Source organism: Monodelphis domestica, chromosome 3 (assembly GCF_027887165.1).
Source record: "Monodelphis domestica isolate mMonDom1 chromosome 3, mMonDom1.pri, whole genome shotgun sequence".
In the NCBI taxonomy this organism is placed as follows: Eukaryota; Metazoa; Chordata; class Mammalia; order Didelphimorphia; family Didelphidae; genus Monodelphis; species Monodelphis domestica.
The window spans coordinates 241,893,203-241,909,196 of NC_077229.1; the positions used below are offsets into that span (position 1 = coordinate 241,893,203).

Sequence of the window (15,994 nt, forward strand, 5' to 3'; positions counted from 1 at the left end):
TTTATGAACAAGTAAGTGAAATACTGGTGGGTGATATCACAGTAGGAAGTCAATATGTGAACTAGATTTTATCCTTTTGCATACATCCCTAGTACTATAAGTACCTTAAATTCTTCTTGTTTTGTTGCCATTTTTTAACAATGAAATCTCCATCAAAATAGTGACAAGGGAAAAAGAAAGAAAAGGGAAATCTTTGCTTTATTCCTGTATTCAGGAGTTTAGTATTTATCAGTTGCACATTATGATAGCTTTTGCCTTTAGAATATGCTTTTTTAATCATTTTGAGTTTTAAAATGTGTCATTATTATATAAGTATTATACAGAAAACATAATTTATAATCCATTTATTTTAGTATTTTGTATCATTGTGTTAGCTCTATTTTATTATTTAATATCCATTCTTTTCATAATTTTGTGTTTTTTTTTTTGTAAGACCATTTAAAAAAAGTAAATAAAACCTGTGCTATGTTTTATATTGCAGGTTTCTTCAAGTACTTCCTGCTTGCCTTGAAGATGAGAAGCTACTGGCTGATATCATGTGTTTTATGAATAAATTATTGAAGGAACACAGGAATGGTCCAGTTATAGAGTTTTTAGATTGGATTCTGGAAATACTTCTTAAACATGTAAGAATATGTATATGAATGAATTCTTTTTAAGTCTGAAGTAATACCTAAAAATTACTAAAGTATTCTTGGAAATGAATATTTCATAGAGTTTTGTTTAATGAATGTTGACAGTCAGACCTGTAGTAATGCTTTTCTGTTGATTGGGTGTTAATTACGCTAAATGCTATTTAATACCATAACGTCCACTTATCTGGTACTTTAAGGTTGTACAAATCTTTTTTTTTTTTACCATAGCCCTGTGATTTAGATAGTACAATGATTATTTTTCTCATTTTATCTACTAAGGTTCAGATAGGAAACTTTATATGCTTTCTTCACACAGTCAGTACATGTCAGTGACAGAATAAGAACCCTAGTCTCTGAATTCTGTTTTCTCTCTGCCACCTAACCTGGAAAATTCTCTAGAATAAATAAATTTTTAAGAGTTTTCTATGTACTAGCCAGTAAGTATGCTGATAAAAAATTAAGAAAAGTGAGTAGTAACATAAATTTGAATCCCACTTCTCACACTTTCAATTCCTAATTATGATAGCTAGCATGTATAATGCTTTCATGTTTAATAAAATACTTTACAAACATCATTTTATCCTCAGCAAACTTGGGAGGTTAGGTTCTGTAGTAATAATATTTAGTAATAGGTACTCATCCTCATTTTATAAATGAGGAAAGTAGGATGGATAAAAGTAAGTTGACTGGCTCAGGGTAATATAGCTAGTGTCTGAGACTAAATTAGAACTCTTTAAAAAAGGAATAATGAAATCTGTAGTTACCTGGCAGTCCTGTTGTGAGTCACCCGAGTTCAATATATATATATTAAGTACTTTGCAAATCTCAAAGTGCTACATAAATGTCAGAAACTATTACTTACAATAAAACTGTTTAGTGTATTGTATACTTGAGGCGTGAATAGAATTGGACAGTTACATACCTCCCTAAGAGTAGAGGAATAGGAGGGCAAGTAAAATAGTGCAGAGGAAGGCCAGGATAGGAGTTTAGATTTCAGTTCTTGTTATAGAAGATGGAATTAATACAGAGAGAAAAGGATTTACCATACAAACACTAACACTTTAAAGATTTTGAGATTCTTTCTAGATCTAAATTTATGACTATATCCCAATGATCCATATCCTAAGGACCCTGCAAAAACAAACAAGCAAAATAAACCACAACCCCCCCCAACCTAATAAATAGCAGTTTTAAGGACCCACTGTTCTTTCAAAATATCTTATGTGGAGAAACAATTAAAAAAAATAAGTTAAAAATGTCCTTTTTTTTTGTTTTGTTCTCTGTAGTCTACTTTTATTCATTAAAGGGGTAGCTTTTCATTTAAATATTTAATGAAATAATTTGAATAGTTTATAAAGTTTACATTTTATCTACATAAAATTTTTAATTTTATATGTACTATATATGTCTATATTTGTTCTTGTTCTTAAGTACAATATTTTTTTGTGTGTATATATACATACACATATATTTTTAGACATACACATAGATATATGTGAAATAGGAGAGAAATATGAAAAACTTTTGAGCAAAGTTGACCATATATGCACAGTGGAACAAAGTACAGTATAAAACAATTCCAGCCTGATGCATCTAATCATGCTATTATTATTTAGACAGTGATACTAAAATATTAAGAATGATAATGAATTTGTTGGGCAACAGCTAGGTGTTTCAGTGGATTGAGAGCCAGGCCCAGAGATGAGAGATCCTAGGTTTAAATCTGGCCTAGACACTTCCTAGCTGTGTGACCCTGGGCAATTCACTTAACCCCCATTGCCTAGCCCTTACCACTCTTCTGGAACCAATACATAGTATTGATTCCAGAACAGAGGATTAGAGTTTTTTAAAAAAAGGATAATAATGAATTTGAGAACCAGTATAGTAGTATTAGATAATGCCTAGTGGTTTTACAATTAATAAACAGAATAAGATGACAGATAAATAGAAAGCTGAAAATATACACAGGCAAGAGAAAATTTATAGAAATTTCATTAATCATTTGGAAAGGTCAAAATGGGTAAGAAGAGATTTAAACAAGTCACAGATGTAGCATGTCAGAACGGTTGTTTCTGTTGTTCAAGATGAAAAATAATACAAATGTTAGAGGAGCAAAAGATAACTTCAACTGTACTTAATGGAAACATTAGAAAATTACTACTGACTCATTCATAAAACTCAAAGAGAAATAAGTAAGGCAGAGGAAAGAAATGATAAAATAAATTCTATTTCAAATTCCTACACATATTTACGCAAAGGGATATTAGTATATGTAAACAACATATTTACTGGATGTAATCCAGAATTTGCCCATTTGGTTTAAATTACAATTTGTATTAAGATCATCATCTTATTTAGTAATAGCTAAACATTTTGAATCTTCTAGTAGTTATATTTAAATGGCAAAATTGTAAAAATGTTGCTTTTTTATCTTCTGAGAATACATAGAATTACAAAATATATACCTGTCTCCTTTTTTAGGCTTCATTTTCACTCAGAGTTCACTGAGGACATTGTACATCCTAATTCTTTTGCTCACTGATGAATGTGAAATTGAATATGATGAGGAATAGTATTGTGTGCATAAAGAAAAAAAAATGAACCATCATTATGGAAATCACTGTTTTAGAGGTCAGCAGTGAAAAAATCATGACCCAAGTGGGTGGTTTAAATTAGGATTGAATACTAATGTCCAAAAAGAACGACTTCAGGAATAAGTAGATACTTGAGATCACTAGGCACCAGTTAGATTAATCTGTTTCTTCCTTTGCATTGTGCTTGAGAAAAGAGAATCATTCCGGTTCTTAGAAGTAGTATGCTTAAGGTTTATTTAATCTCACGTTTAATATGCAAACTATAGCTATTTTAAAAACAAAACAAAAATCTCATTTTTAAAAAGTCTGTATACAAACATGCAAAGGATATTTTAAAGTACAATCTCAGTGGCATCCAAATGCATATAAATGCCACTGAGGTTTTATTTGAAAATGTCCATTGCTTATGCTTTATATCTAGAAATATCACTGATGTTGCAATGCTAGCTGTGAACACAAAAGAATATTTTTAAATTGTACATTTTTGATATCCAAATTTAAGCATTCCACATACTCTGAAAGAGAATTCTCTAAGAACTACATATTATATTCTTTAGTGTTCATAGCTAGCATTTCAAATAAATAAATGAGTAATTTTTCTTCATAGGTTTTGGCATGCCTTTGGTGTGTAGGTGCTTATAGATTAAAAAAAAAACTTTTCAATAGTTTTTAATATAAGCACTTTATCCAACAAGAGCAATATTTGTGTCTACTGTTATCTCTTGCATCTATCTTTTCTTCAGACATGAGAGACCTTTTGTCACTTAGATCTTCATAACCCTTAAACTGTATGGTTGTAATTGACCTTTAATAGATTTTTCAGCTTAATTTCATCTTTTTGTTCTTCTCAGTTCAACATTTTCACAATATTTCCAAAATATTTTTTGCAATGTTTCTGGTCTAACATCATTTTCCTCCCAAAATCCTTTAGTATCTCACTATTGAATAAAAGATAAAAGTAGAAACTTTTGAACATAGCATTTAAAGCCCCCTCCAAATCTATCTCTGTAGCCTTATTTCACTTAATAATTATTCACATACTTCATATTCCAAGAAAAAGTTTTGCTTAGCCTTGTCCCATGCTCTCCTGTCTCTATTCATTAATAAACTTGGTATATACTCTTTTCTCATCTTTTGAAAGCTTCTTCAGTGCTGCTTTCTTTACACAGTCTTTTGTAATTACCAGTTATATTATCCCTTGTTGGATTACTTTGCCCCTATCATATTTGATTTTGTATTCAAATAATTGGGATATGCATCAAGATATTCTTAGAATTGAAAGGACTATTGAATGCTATCTAAATTTAACCCATAACTGAAGAAAAATTTCCTTTATAATAGTCCTCAAAAAGTGGCCAAATAGCTATTTGTTTTAAGACCTGCAGTGAGGAGGAGCCTAATATGGCAATCAGTTCCACTTTTGAATAGCTGATTATTGTGAAGATTTTCCTAACATGCTGAAATTTCTGTTTCTATCTTTATTCAGTCAGCAAACCTTATTAAACATCTGCTTATCTATTTGTCACAATGTGAGGTGTTTAGGATGCAAGACTTTATACCCATTGATTTTTTTTTCTGCCCTCTGGGGCCAATTGGAGCAAGTCTAATCCTTCTTCCACTTGACAGCTCTTAAAATTCTTGAAGACAACTATCATATCCATCCTATGTCTTCTTTACTCTAGGACAAATGTCACTTACTTCAACCAGTCCTCATATGTTTCTTTTATGATAGCCTAAGATCATATTGGTGACCATGTCAGTTCAATGGTTCTCTGTCCTCAGTTTGCTGACCCCAATTTCATGTTGAAACAGAAATAAACTTTTCTAAAATCTAACCTTGTGTTACCCCAAACCATCAGTCTTCTACAACTTGTATGCTGCTATGCACTACTGGGGAGAGTCACACAACAATGCTGACTAGGTCCTCTACAGATTTATGTTCTCAGTTGGTCTTTCATGAACATATTCACTATTTTTACCCTTCTCTATTGATTCTCTGTTGCACTTTCCATTCTGTTCTAAACCCTCTTATTTTTTCAAACCACCTACATAATGTATTTCTCCTTCTGAGTAGTCTCATATTCAAGAGGATAATAGCCTATCTTGAGCTCTGACCTCTCCTTTGGTATCATCTATCATGTTTCTATTCTCTATACTTTCATCTTAGGCAACTAGGTGGCCCAGGTTTGGAGATGGGAGGTTCTGAGTTCAAATCTATACTTTCATCCTTTCTTCACACACACACACACAAAAAGTAGCTCTTCTTTTTTATCAAGACTAGCCCCCTACTTGTGTCCTTTATCCTATTCTTTCCCTTCTCTTTTGAGAACTTGGCCTTTCAATCATCTGTCCCTTAAAATATAAATAAAACTATTATTAATATTAAGTAGATAGAAAGCCAGCTTTGGGTTAGGAAGACCTAGTTTCAAATCCTTTCTTTGATTCTACTGCCTGTGTGACTGGACAAGTCACTAGCTTCTCAGGCAACTCACTAAGACTGTAAGTTGCAGAACAGGTGCAGGTTTTCAATGGCATGGAAAATTTCCTTGTTAGAGACGGTTCCCTATACCATTGTAATCTTATATTAAGCAGAAATATTAAAAAGTTAACTGGAGTTTTTTTCTTCTTCCAGGCTCTCTTTTTTCATAAGGAAAACCCCCAGAATATTTCTCATTACAAATAGGATTCCATGTTTACACAACATTTAGAGATCCAAAAGACCATAGAGTTCATCTAGTTCAAGCCATTTTTTTTTTTAACATGAGGAAACTGAAGTCCAAAGAGGGTAAATCATAACCCCAGCGTTATGCCAATTAGTGGTAGAGCTAGGAGTAAACTAAGTGTTTTTTCTACTATGCCACATTTATAACATACATTTTGCCTTTTAGCAATTTATATAGACAACTAGGGGGCACAGTGAATAGAGCGCTAGGCCAGGAGTCAGGAACATTCCTCTTCCTGAGTTCAAATCTGGACTCACTTACTTATTAGCTGTATAACCCATGGCAGGTCACTTAACCTTGTTTACCTCAGTTTCCTCATCTGTAAAATGAGATAGAGAAGGCAGTGACAAAGCATTTCAGGATTTTTGACAAGAAAACCCCAACTGGCTTCATGAAGAGTCAGATACAATTGAAAAACAATTGAACAACAAATGTGCATGTTTCTGTTACTCTGTTAAGGCGAGTAACAAATGTGATACATCTTTTTATTCATTTATTCAGATCGTGACATAATGTATTGAAACTTCATAGCATGTTTAATCACTTGTTTTTATGACAGGAATATAACTAATAGTACTTCAAAATATTCAAATATTAGTATTTCTATTAAATTGTTTAGGCAAAAATTTTATTTTAGAAAAAGAAATTTTTAAAAGCAGCATTTTTAACACTTCTGACACAAAACTAGCTATTTTTGCAATAAAAGTTTTTTTTATAGGTGTGCAATTTAGCTATTACAAACATTAAAAGTAGCTATTATTGAGTATACAATAATTCAGTTTAATTATTGTTTTAATTGTGCTTTTCAAATATTTTTACTTTTAGAATCCAAATCCATTCTTAGAGCTTCTTGGGCAGTCAGAAACCCAAGAGCACGAAGAAGCAGCTAATACCCAGACCACTGTCAGACAGCAACTACAAAAGGAACTGATGACTTTCTTCAATATGTTACTCCTCATATTCATGGATGTGACAGATAGGTAGGTACCATATTTAAAGATGCACTTTTATATTCTTAGAGCTTTAGTAATAAGATTTTTCTCTTAGGTAGTCTTTTCAAGTTGTGGAGGGGAGTTTCTGGCATAATGTTTTATTCCATTTTTAAAAAATAATAATATGCCAATAATATGCCATATATATGAAAATACTTATAGTCTTATAGCTAAATGGGACCAAGTTCCTTATTGTAGGGGGTTGTGTTAGATTTCCCCGACATGTTGAAATCTCTCTTTGTACCTTAAAATCTATGATTCTAAATATTTCACAGTTGCCTTGAGCAATTAACAATGTCACTAAAAGGTATTTATTAATCTAAATGTTCTTTGTCTTCACTCAAGAAATCCTTATCTCTTACAGTTAAATAATTCTCATGAATTGTTATGTAACAAAAGAGAAGAACATACATATTTCCTGCCATGAACTTCTGTTTTGTTTATTCTAACAAGAGTATAATGTTAGAATTGTAAAATAATAGAGACTAGAGCCCTTGCTTTCTTTCCCAGATTTAACTCAACACTGATTAGGGGATTTTACTTTTTAGAGGAAGAAAGAAATGGTAATGTATAGAGTATAAGAGGGACTATGAGAGCATAGCTTCCTGAGAAGAATAGAAGTAATATAGAAAGATAATGACAAGGTGATATAAGATGAAAAGATCTTATTTGATAAATTGAATTTCATTTATGCCCTTTTGTCTTGATTTCTAAATAAATTAAATCTTGTCTCCATAGTAGATTTAAAGAATCTAGCTTCTATGAAAGTAGGAAATATAGGTATCTGAGATTTGTGGTCAGGTAAAATATTTATAGATCTCATTTGGTTGATATCTTGTGTTTCACAAATAGACAGTTTTCCCCTAGCAGTATGCCATATGGATTGAACAGAGATATAAAAAATAAAGAATTCAAAGGATTTTATTATTATAAAGAAGACAAAAGACGATGGACTATCTTTCAATGAAGTATTTGGGCTAAGGAAAACATTTTAATGACCTGCTGAGTATATATTACATTTGTGTTTCTGTTAGTAGAAAGTAAAAAGAAAACTTAAGAAGGCATAAACAATCTTTGACTTAGAGAAAAAATTAAAAGGAGGGGGTAGAGATTGATTTCTCCCCTCAAATCGGGAGAAAGGCATTTTCCTTGAAATGGCAGATTTACTTCAAGAAAGAAACCAAAAAAAAAAAAAAGGATGTGGAAACTGAGTATATTTTTTACTATATCACGAAGGCAGACAAATGTGGCCCAGAAGACCCACTGAACATTTGTAGCTATTTGGTATTTAAGAGTATTCCCCCACTGAGAGGGTTGAGCATCTCTTCACAAATTAGCTTCTTGCACTCTAAGGAAGAGTGATGTGAACACATAGGTACAATCAGCTGAAAGATCATCCATCCATTAATGGTCAGAGGAAGAAGAGATTATGATGATGGTTGGTTAGTCCCTCCTCAGATATTCGTGGATATTATATAAGTAATGGAAAATATTTGTTGATATGAGATTTGCTGTCTTTCTTCAAGGATATGGCAAGGGACTACCCTTAATTAGCCAAATGATTCATGACACAAATGATACTACTAGAAGGAAACTAGAAACCTAACAAGGAGTCATTGTAAAGTCTTAACAACAACAACAAAAAGAACCTTGACTAATTTTTTTTTTAGATTCAGAATAATTGGGTAGATTTAGGAAATGAATACAATGCTCTATTCTGAACAAGCTTTGTCTGAGAACAGGATTTGAAATTTTGGATCATGGCTTCAAATATAGGAATAATGAATTCTTGGTCAGAGATTGAATACATCTAACCAGAGTTACTTAAAAATATGTTTGCTAGGATCTTAAGATCAGGAGGCCTTTAATCTGAAAAGAAAGTTAGCTGTACAAAGAAAATGACCTGCATGATTTGAAAAATCTGGCACCCTAGTGATTATCAGGTACATTATGGGAAAAGAAACAATAGAAATGTTTACTAAATTTTGGGATTCAGTATCAAGAGAGAGAAAATTCATGAATTCATATAACTTCAATAGAAATACATAAATTGTAATTTATTATAGGATGAACTAGAAGTCTTAATTCTAGCTTGTTTCCAAGCATAATTTTAAACATAGTTACAAGAATGATGTGTGAAAACTTAGAAAGTGAAACAGTGAGAAACAAAAGCCACCATAAGTAACAAGTCATGACAAATTAACCACAATTCATTTCTTTAACAGGGTAACTAGACTAATACATCAGTAAAATGTAGAGTGGGCAAATATTTACATTTTACTAAAGCATTTTACATAATCTCTCATGTTATCCTTAGGAACTGTTGCAACTTTTGCTATTTTTTTTTTAATTAGTCACCTGAAGCATACCTATATTATGTTCCATCCCCTCATTTCTACACTGTCTGCTCCACTGTTGTTTCAGGAGCCCTTGAAGGGTTTAATGAAATACCATCTCTTTTCTTTGGAGATTTTGATTCAGTTTTTCATATTGGGAAATACTTTTTAAATTTATTCCTTCTTTTTTTTAATGTTTGTTCATTTTACCTACCTATTAAAGTTTTGTCAGTCACTGGGCTGATTTTTTTTACCCCAGCTGTGGTATCCTTGCTTTAAATGCTCTTCATGGCTAATTCTTTTCTTTGTTATGGCCCAGAATTCCTGCTCTTCTTCAAATTCTCTAGCTGCAAATGTCTTCCTAGTAGTTTCCAAGTTCCAACAAATTTGTTTTGTATTGGTAGGTTGCTCATAATGGTGTTAACCTTTACTAAAGCACTATTTTTTTTTTCTGAGAGGATATCATATCCCTTTTTCCCAATTGAATAGAAGTAGTTTTTAAAATGAATAGCATTTGGGGAGGGGGACTTAAAAAAATCCTCAAGAGTTCAAGTTTTTAAAGTCCAAGGAATAATACTTATTGTTTTATACTCACTATAATATTTTTTATGTTAACACTGATTACTATTTTTTTCTGATATCATTCCTTTTCTTTTTTATTATTTGTCTTATACTTCTAGTGTAGTTTAGTGTTTTACTTAAGGATATTTGTTTTATGAAAGGAATATTTTCTGACATCTTTTTTTACTTTTATGATAACAATAAGTAACAAGTAACTTTGTACAGCTAATAAAATGGCCCATTAAATTGACTTACACCTTTGCTGTAGTTGATTTTTCCCCTTCTTATATATATAGGAAGTCCTTGGAACTTATTTACGCTTTCAAGACACAGCTGGCTCTGAAACTGCTACGATGCCTGAGAGTAACAGATGCACCTCATTTTTATGGACTGCCTTCCCTGGAGAGAACATTACAAGGGATGGTTCATATCACAGCAGTCCCAGGATGGAGTTCTCATTCTACCGTAACTGAGCCATTCTCAGTTTGTACAAAATACTTGTCAGGTCTTCTTGAGGTAGACAGATTTTCTATTACTGTTGTGGTTATTGTTTATTGTCATTATACCTTTTTTTGTATTTCTATTTGTTTATTGATCATTGGAAACTTTTACCATAGCTACATGTGTTTGATAATTTTTCTGATAACTTTTAAAGATTTGGGAATTAGGACTTTGAACTTAGTGTTCTCATTTAGGATTGCATATTAAATTAGTTGCAGATGAGAATGAGAATAAACCCCTGTAATGGCCATAATACAGTTCAATTATCTCATATGAAATAGTCTACATTGTCTGTATTAAAAAATTTAAGTTTTAGGATTCTTTTACTAATTTTTGGATATAGTTTAGTAAACAATTGACTTTTTAATAAGTGATAGTGTAAATATTGACAGTTTACCTGTTTAAGCATTTAGCCTTTGGCTCAATATACCGAATATCACTTGAAGAAAGAAGAATTCAATCACTGGAATGGTTTCAAGTTTATATTATTATTTCATTGCATTCATTGTTATATAATATTTCATTTAAAGTCTAGCCTGCATTGCTTTGCTTTTAAACTCAATGTTTTTGTGATTTCTTTAATATCAAGAATGTTCTTCTTTTTCCAGAATTTTTTTAGTAGCTGACAAATCCTTAAGTTACCCTGTGCTAATGAAATCAATAAAAATGTCCCTAAAACAGTTCCAATGCAATAGATTTAATTGTGTTTCAATAGTTACAAATACTTGGGTAAGAACATCAAAAAGAAAATGTAAGAAATTTCCTAGGCACTTTAGGGATCACTTTCAATTTCAAGTGTATTTCTTGTTAAGATTTATTCAAATGTGGCTGCTAGGTGGCTCAGAGGATTAAGAACCGGGCCTTGAATTAGAGGGTCCTGGGTTCAAATGTGGCCTCAGACACTTCCTAGCTATATGACTTTGGGCAAATTATTTAACCGTAGTTGCCTGGCCCTTACTGCTTTTTTCCTTGGAAATAAAAATTAATACTGATTTCAAGGCAGAAGGTAAGGTTTGAAAAAAGAAATTTTTATTACAAATCCTTATGGATAATTTGTGACAGAATTAGGAGATTCTAAGTTGATAAATACTGTAATAGAGGAAAAGAATGTCATCCATATTAACTACAGTCACACATCTTGTATGCTATAATTATAGAATATTCAGTATAACATTCAAAATTAAAGTGATTGTGACTGAGCTTTGAGGAATGTAATGGGATTAGTTATAGTGAAAAGATCTCAAACACCTCCTTAAAATAATAGAGTTTACATTTATATTGTACTCTAAGGTTAACATAGGACTTTCCTCACAAATTTCACTTAAGATATGTGTCTAAATTCATCCTGATTTTAAAAATGGGGAAGCTGGTCTTGCTACAGGTTAAGTGTTTTTCCAAAGGTCACATTTAGTTATATAAATATTGACACAATGGTTATGTGGGGAGTTTGATTTAATTTCCTTATCTAAGTTAAAATCAGCCTTGCTTCTTTTGTGACCTTGTATAATTTACTTTAACTACTCTATTTTTTTAGTCATTCACAGCAAAATGATAAGATTGGACTAGATGATTCAGGGTGGCATAAAGGATCCTGTGCTATACCTAGAGTCAGGAAGGTCAAGTTAAAATTCAACCTCAGAGAGTGACTGTGTCACACTGGGCAAATCACTTAGTTTCTCTGTTTCAGTTTCCTCATCTGCCAAATGGAGATAAAAATAATACTTATCTCCCACAATTGTTGTGAGGATAAAATGAGATAATATTTGTAAAAGCATTTTGAAAACCTTAAAGTGCCATATAAATGCCAGCAATTATTACTATTAAATGATCTCCAAGTTCCTTAAGATGCTGAAATCTTTGTTTTCAGGATATGCCTGGGTCAAAGAACTAGTAATTGTAGCTTCTTTTTAACTTTTTATCACCTAATTCCTAGTCTACTGCTCTTTGTACCATTAAGCCTTGCTAAAATTTATGATAGCTCATGTTTATATATTATTTGATAGTTTGCAAAACATTTTCTTCACAGCATTTTAATGTGAGTAGAATGTATATTATTTTATCAGGTGAGGAGACTGGCTAAGAAATTAAGTCACTCATGGCTATTAAATGGAGAAGCAACATTTGAACCTTTCTCAGACTTTGAGTTCATTATTCTTTCAACTACATGTGATTCAATTTTTATGATATTTAAATGGCATTTACTATAAGTCCATTTAAATAGCTCTTTGTTTAAATAATTAATTGATTTTATATTATTTAAACTTAAGTAATAATCAGATTGAGGGTATTGTATTTGAGCATTGTGACAAGCATAATTTAAAATCACATTGTCACTAATTTTCCCAAGAGACTGTGAGAAGATACCATGCAACTCTTATCCAAATTCTAAAGGAAAAAATACATTTCAAAAGAATGTTCTCTTTTTTCATGTTCAGGATTTAATCCATTGACATCAGTAGAATTTTGTTCTTTATCTTTTTTTATCAGTCACAGAAAAGCTACCATGAGATTGTTTTATATTTGATTTTCAGGTCATTTCTTCCTTTTATGTGGAGCGGGGAGGAACTACTCTGTCTTTCATGGGGAAGGGTGTCACGAAGAGCACAGTTCTTTGCTTGTTACATTTGTCCCATGAGATGATGAATCAGGCCAATATCTTGGTGAGAACCCTCAAAGCTGCCCTTAGCTTGTCATCTGTACAGTTTACTTAAAAAATAGAAATTCTATAAGAGTTTTGGTAGTTGGGTTTTTACTTGAAAACATTATGTTCCCTTTTCCCCTTTATAAAGCTAAGTGATTTTCAGTTAAGATATAATTAAGATTTTGGAAATTTTTAATATGGGTTTCATTTAAATTTAATTTTTAAAAAAAGTAATTGTATTTAGTAGAAAAGTAAAGTTTCAAATCATTTGGGAAAACGTTTACTATTTTAATTATAGATCTGAGTGTGTTTTTTAAAAATGCTTGATTATATGACTTTTTTAAAGCAGTGTTGACTGTTGTTGATTATCTTTTGTTATTTTTTAAAGTAAAATTATTCTATATTCTACTTCATTGTTAGACATTTTAAATGTCAAGATTTATTTAAGCTCATTTTAAAATTTTATTTATTTTTAAGCATTTTTCCAAAGTTATATGATTTATCTCTGCCTCCCCTATTCCCCTCTCCCTCACAGAGCTAATAAGCAATTCCACTGGTCTTAAGCTCATTATTATTATTATTATTATTTTTAATTTAGGATTGGATTTCAATGTGGTCCTTGCCTTATGATAGTAACACTGAGGAACAGCATCTTACTCAACAGGGACTAGCTTGGTTAATTCCATTATGGGTTGATAGAGACCCAGAGGTTAGTATAAAATTGGAATCTCAACTTTTGTGTTATCATTTGTTATATTTGATAAAAATAAAAACATTTAAAAAACAGAAATATGTTAAAGGATCACACGATCCAGGGAAATCCTAACATGCAAACTAATTTGTAACATTCCTTATTTGTAAATATTTTCTTTATTTGAAGATTCACCTTCCTGCTGAGGTTACTATAAGTTCTATTCTTACTATTTCCAGGATTTTCTCTTTTTGGCACGTTATGTTCCTTGGGACTACTTTCCTTTTTAGTCCCCATCCCAAGATATTTCTTCCTTCTGCCTTCTACTTCTGAACACACCTGTTCTTGCTGCCGTGCTTTGGGTAGGGGTCCTAGTCTGTGTTGAAAGGATAATGGGAAGACACATACAATATCTTAATATAAGACTGTGAATTATTCCTGCCTATCTAAAAACAGCTAGGAATATTGAGAAAAAGGTGACTAAAATGTCATGTTGTTCCAGAGTTATCAGTCTGGGCATCTATCTCAAGAAAGTCATAGATAGAAAGAAAGTTTCCATAAATGTTAGGTTATTTGTAGTAACTCTTTTTGTGGCAGCAAAGCAGTGCTCACCAAAGAGAGAATTGATTAACAGATTGTGGAAGGTGAATGTAATGAAATATTATTACACCTTATGAAAGGAGACCAAAGAAACAGAGTATTTATATAACTTGATGTAGAGAGACAAAGCAAGGAAAATAGTATATACAATGACTCCAATATAAATGAAAGGAGCAATAAAATGAAATAGCTGTGAAATCATAAAATCCCCAAACAGTAAAAACCTTGACCCTAGAAGAGAATTGAGAAAATGTATCTACCTTTTCCCCTAGAGGTGGGGTGTGGACTGTTGCATATACTATTTTTTTTAAACCCTTACCTTCCCTCTTAGAGTCAATACTGTGTATGGCTCCAAGGCAGAAGAGCGGTAAGGGCTAGGCAATGGGGGTTAAGTGACTTGGCCAGGGTCACACAGCTAGGAAGTGTCTGAGGCAAGATTTGAACCTAGGACCTCCTGTCTCTAGGCCTGACTCTCAGTCCACTGAGCCACCCAGCTGCCCCCGCATATGCTATTTTTTAAACTCTTCCATCTTGGAATTAATACTATATATTGGTTGTAAGGCAGAAGAATGGTAATGGCTAGGCAATGTGATTTAAGTGATTTGCCCAGGATCACACATTTAGTTCTGATTTGAAGCCAGGATCTCCCATCTCCAGGCCTGACTCTCTGTCCACTAAAGCTTACCTAGCTGCCTCCTTGCATATACTATTTAATGCATATGATATATCAGCTGGTTTTACTGGATTTTTTTTTCTTTAAAAAAAATCTTTGTCACAAGAGAAAGCTTGTTTCTTAAGGGAGAGGAGAGAAGGATATAATAAGACTTTAAAGTAATATAAAAATAGAGGAATAAGTAAGATTAAAAAAAAATTTAGAAGATAATGCCCAAGTTTAAAAATCAGAGTATCTAAATTTTGCTAATAAATTCTTATTTAAAAAATTGTAAATAATGCTTTCAATAAAACAAATTTTCTTTTAACATCTGGGGATATGACAATAATCATATTAAACTGAGACTCCTTTATTTGTTCAAAAGGTTTTCAATTTCATGTAATTGATATTTTCTATTTTATCTTTTGTAAATTCTTTTATCTCTTATTTGGTTAAGAATTCCTCCCTAACCCCAACAACTGTGAAAGTCATCTCTATCCATTTTGTTACTTTTTTATGATATGAAATTTTATTTTTAGGTCATATATCCATTTGGAATTATTGTGATATATAAGGTGTGAGATGCTGGTCTAAATCTATTTTTTGTCAAACTGCTTTCCAATTTTCCTAGTACTTCTTTTCAAATAGGTAGTTTATATTCTTTGGCTTTTCAAATAGCAGGCTACTGAATTAGATTATTTCTAACTCTGCTTTTTTTTCTAACTCTTATCTGTTCTATTCCACTGCTCTACTTTTCAGTATTTTTAACCATTACATGACAGTTTTTGATGATTATTGCTTTATATTATGGTTTGAGGTCATTAAGTGCAACTTCCCCTTTAAACATTTCTTTCTCTTGAGATTCAAGCAACCTTTTTTTTTTTTGCTTGAAATGAGTTTTGTAATTGATAGTTTGAGTATTGTGCTCTATCTGAAAAATTATGTAGTGCTGTCATTTTATTGCATTGGCATGGTCCATCTATGAGCAATGACTCTTTCTCCTGTTATTTAAATTTTCCAAATTATATTGTAATGGAATACAATTATTAAGAAATGACAGACAATAAG

At 31.7% G+C, this 15,994-nt stretch overlaps 1 protein-coding gene across 4 annotated transcripts in view; it reads left to right on the forward strand.

Annotated features, from left to right (window-relative positions):
* Positions 1 to 15,994, forward strand: part of RTTN (rotatin) — a 266,106-nt gene that overhangs the window by 124,272 nt on the left and 125,840 nt on the right. For all 4 annotated transcript variants that reach the window (XM_007487781.3, XM_056823598.1, XM_056823599.1 and 1 more), the window contains 5 exons: positions 482 to 626; positions 6,778 to 6,932; positions 10,138 to 10,357; positions 12,874 to 13,002; positions 13,582 to 13,692. In XM_007487781.3, coding sequence (XP_007487843.1) covers positions 482 to 626; positions 6,778 to 6,932; positions 10,138 to 10,357; positions 12,874 to 13,002; positions 13,582 to 13,692 — 760 coding nt within the window. The remainder of the gene's footprint in view (positions 1 to 481; positions 627 to 6,777; positions 6,933 to 10,137; positions 10,358 to 12,873; positions 13,003 to 13,581; positions 13,693 to 15,994) is intronic.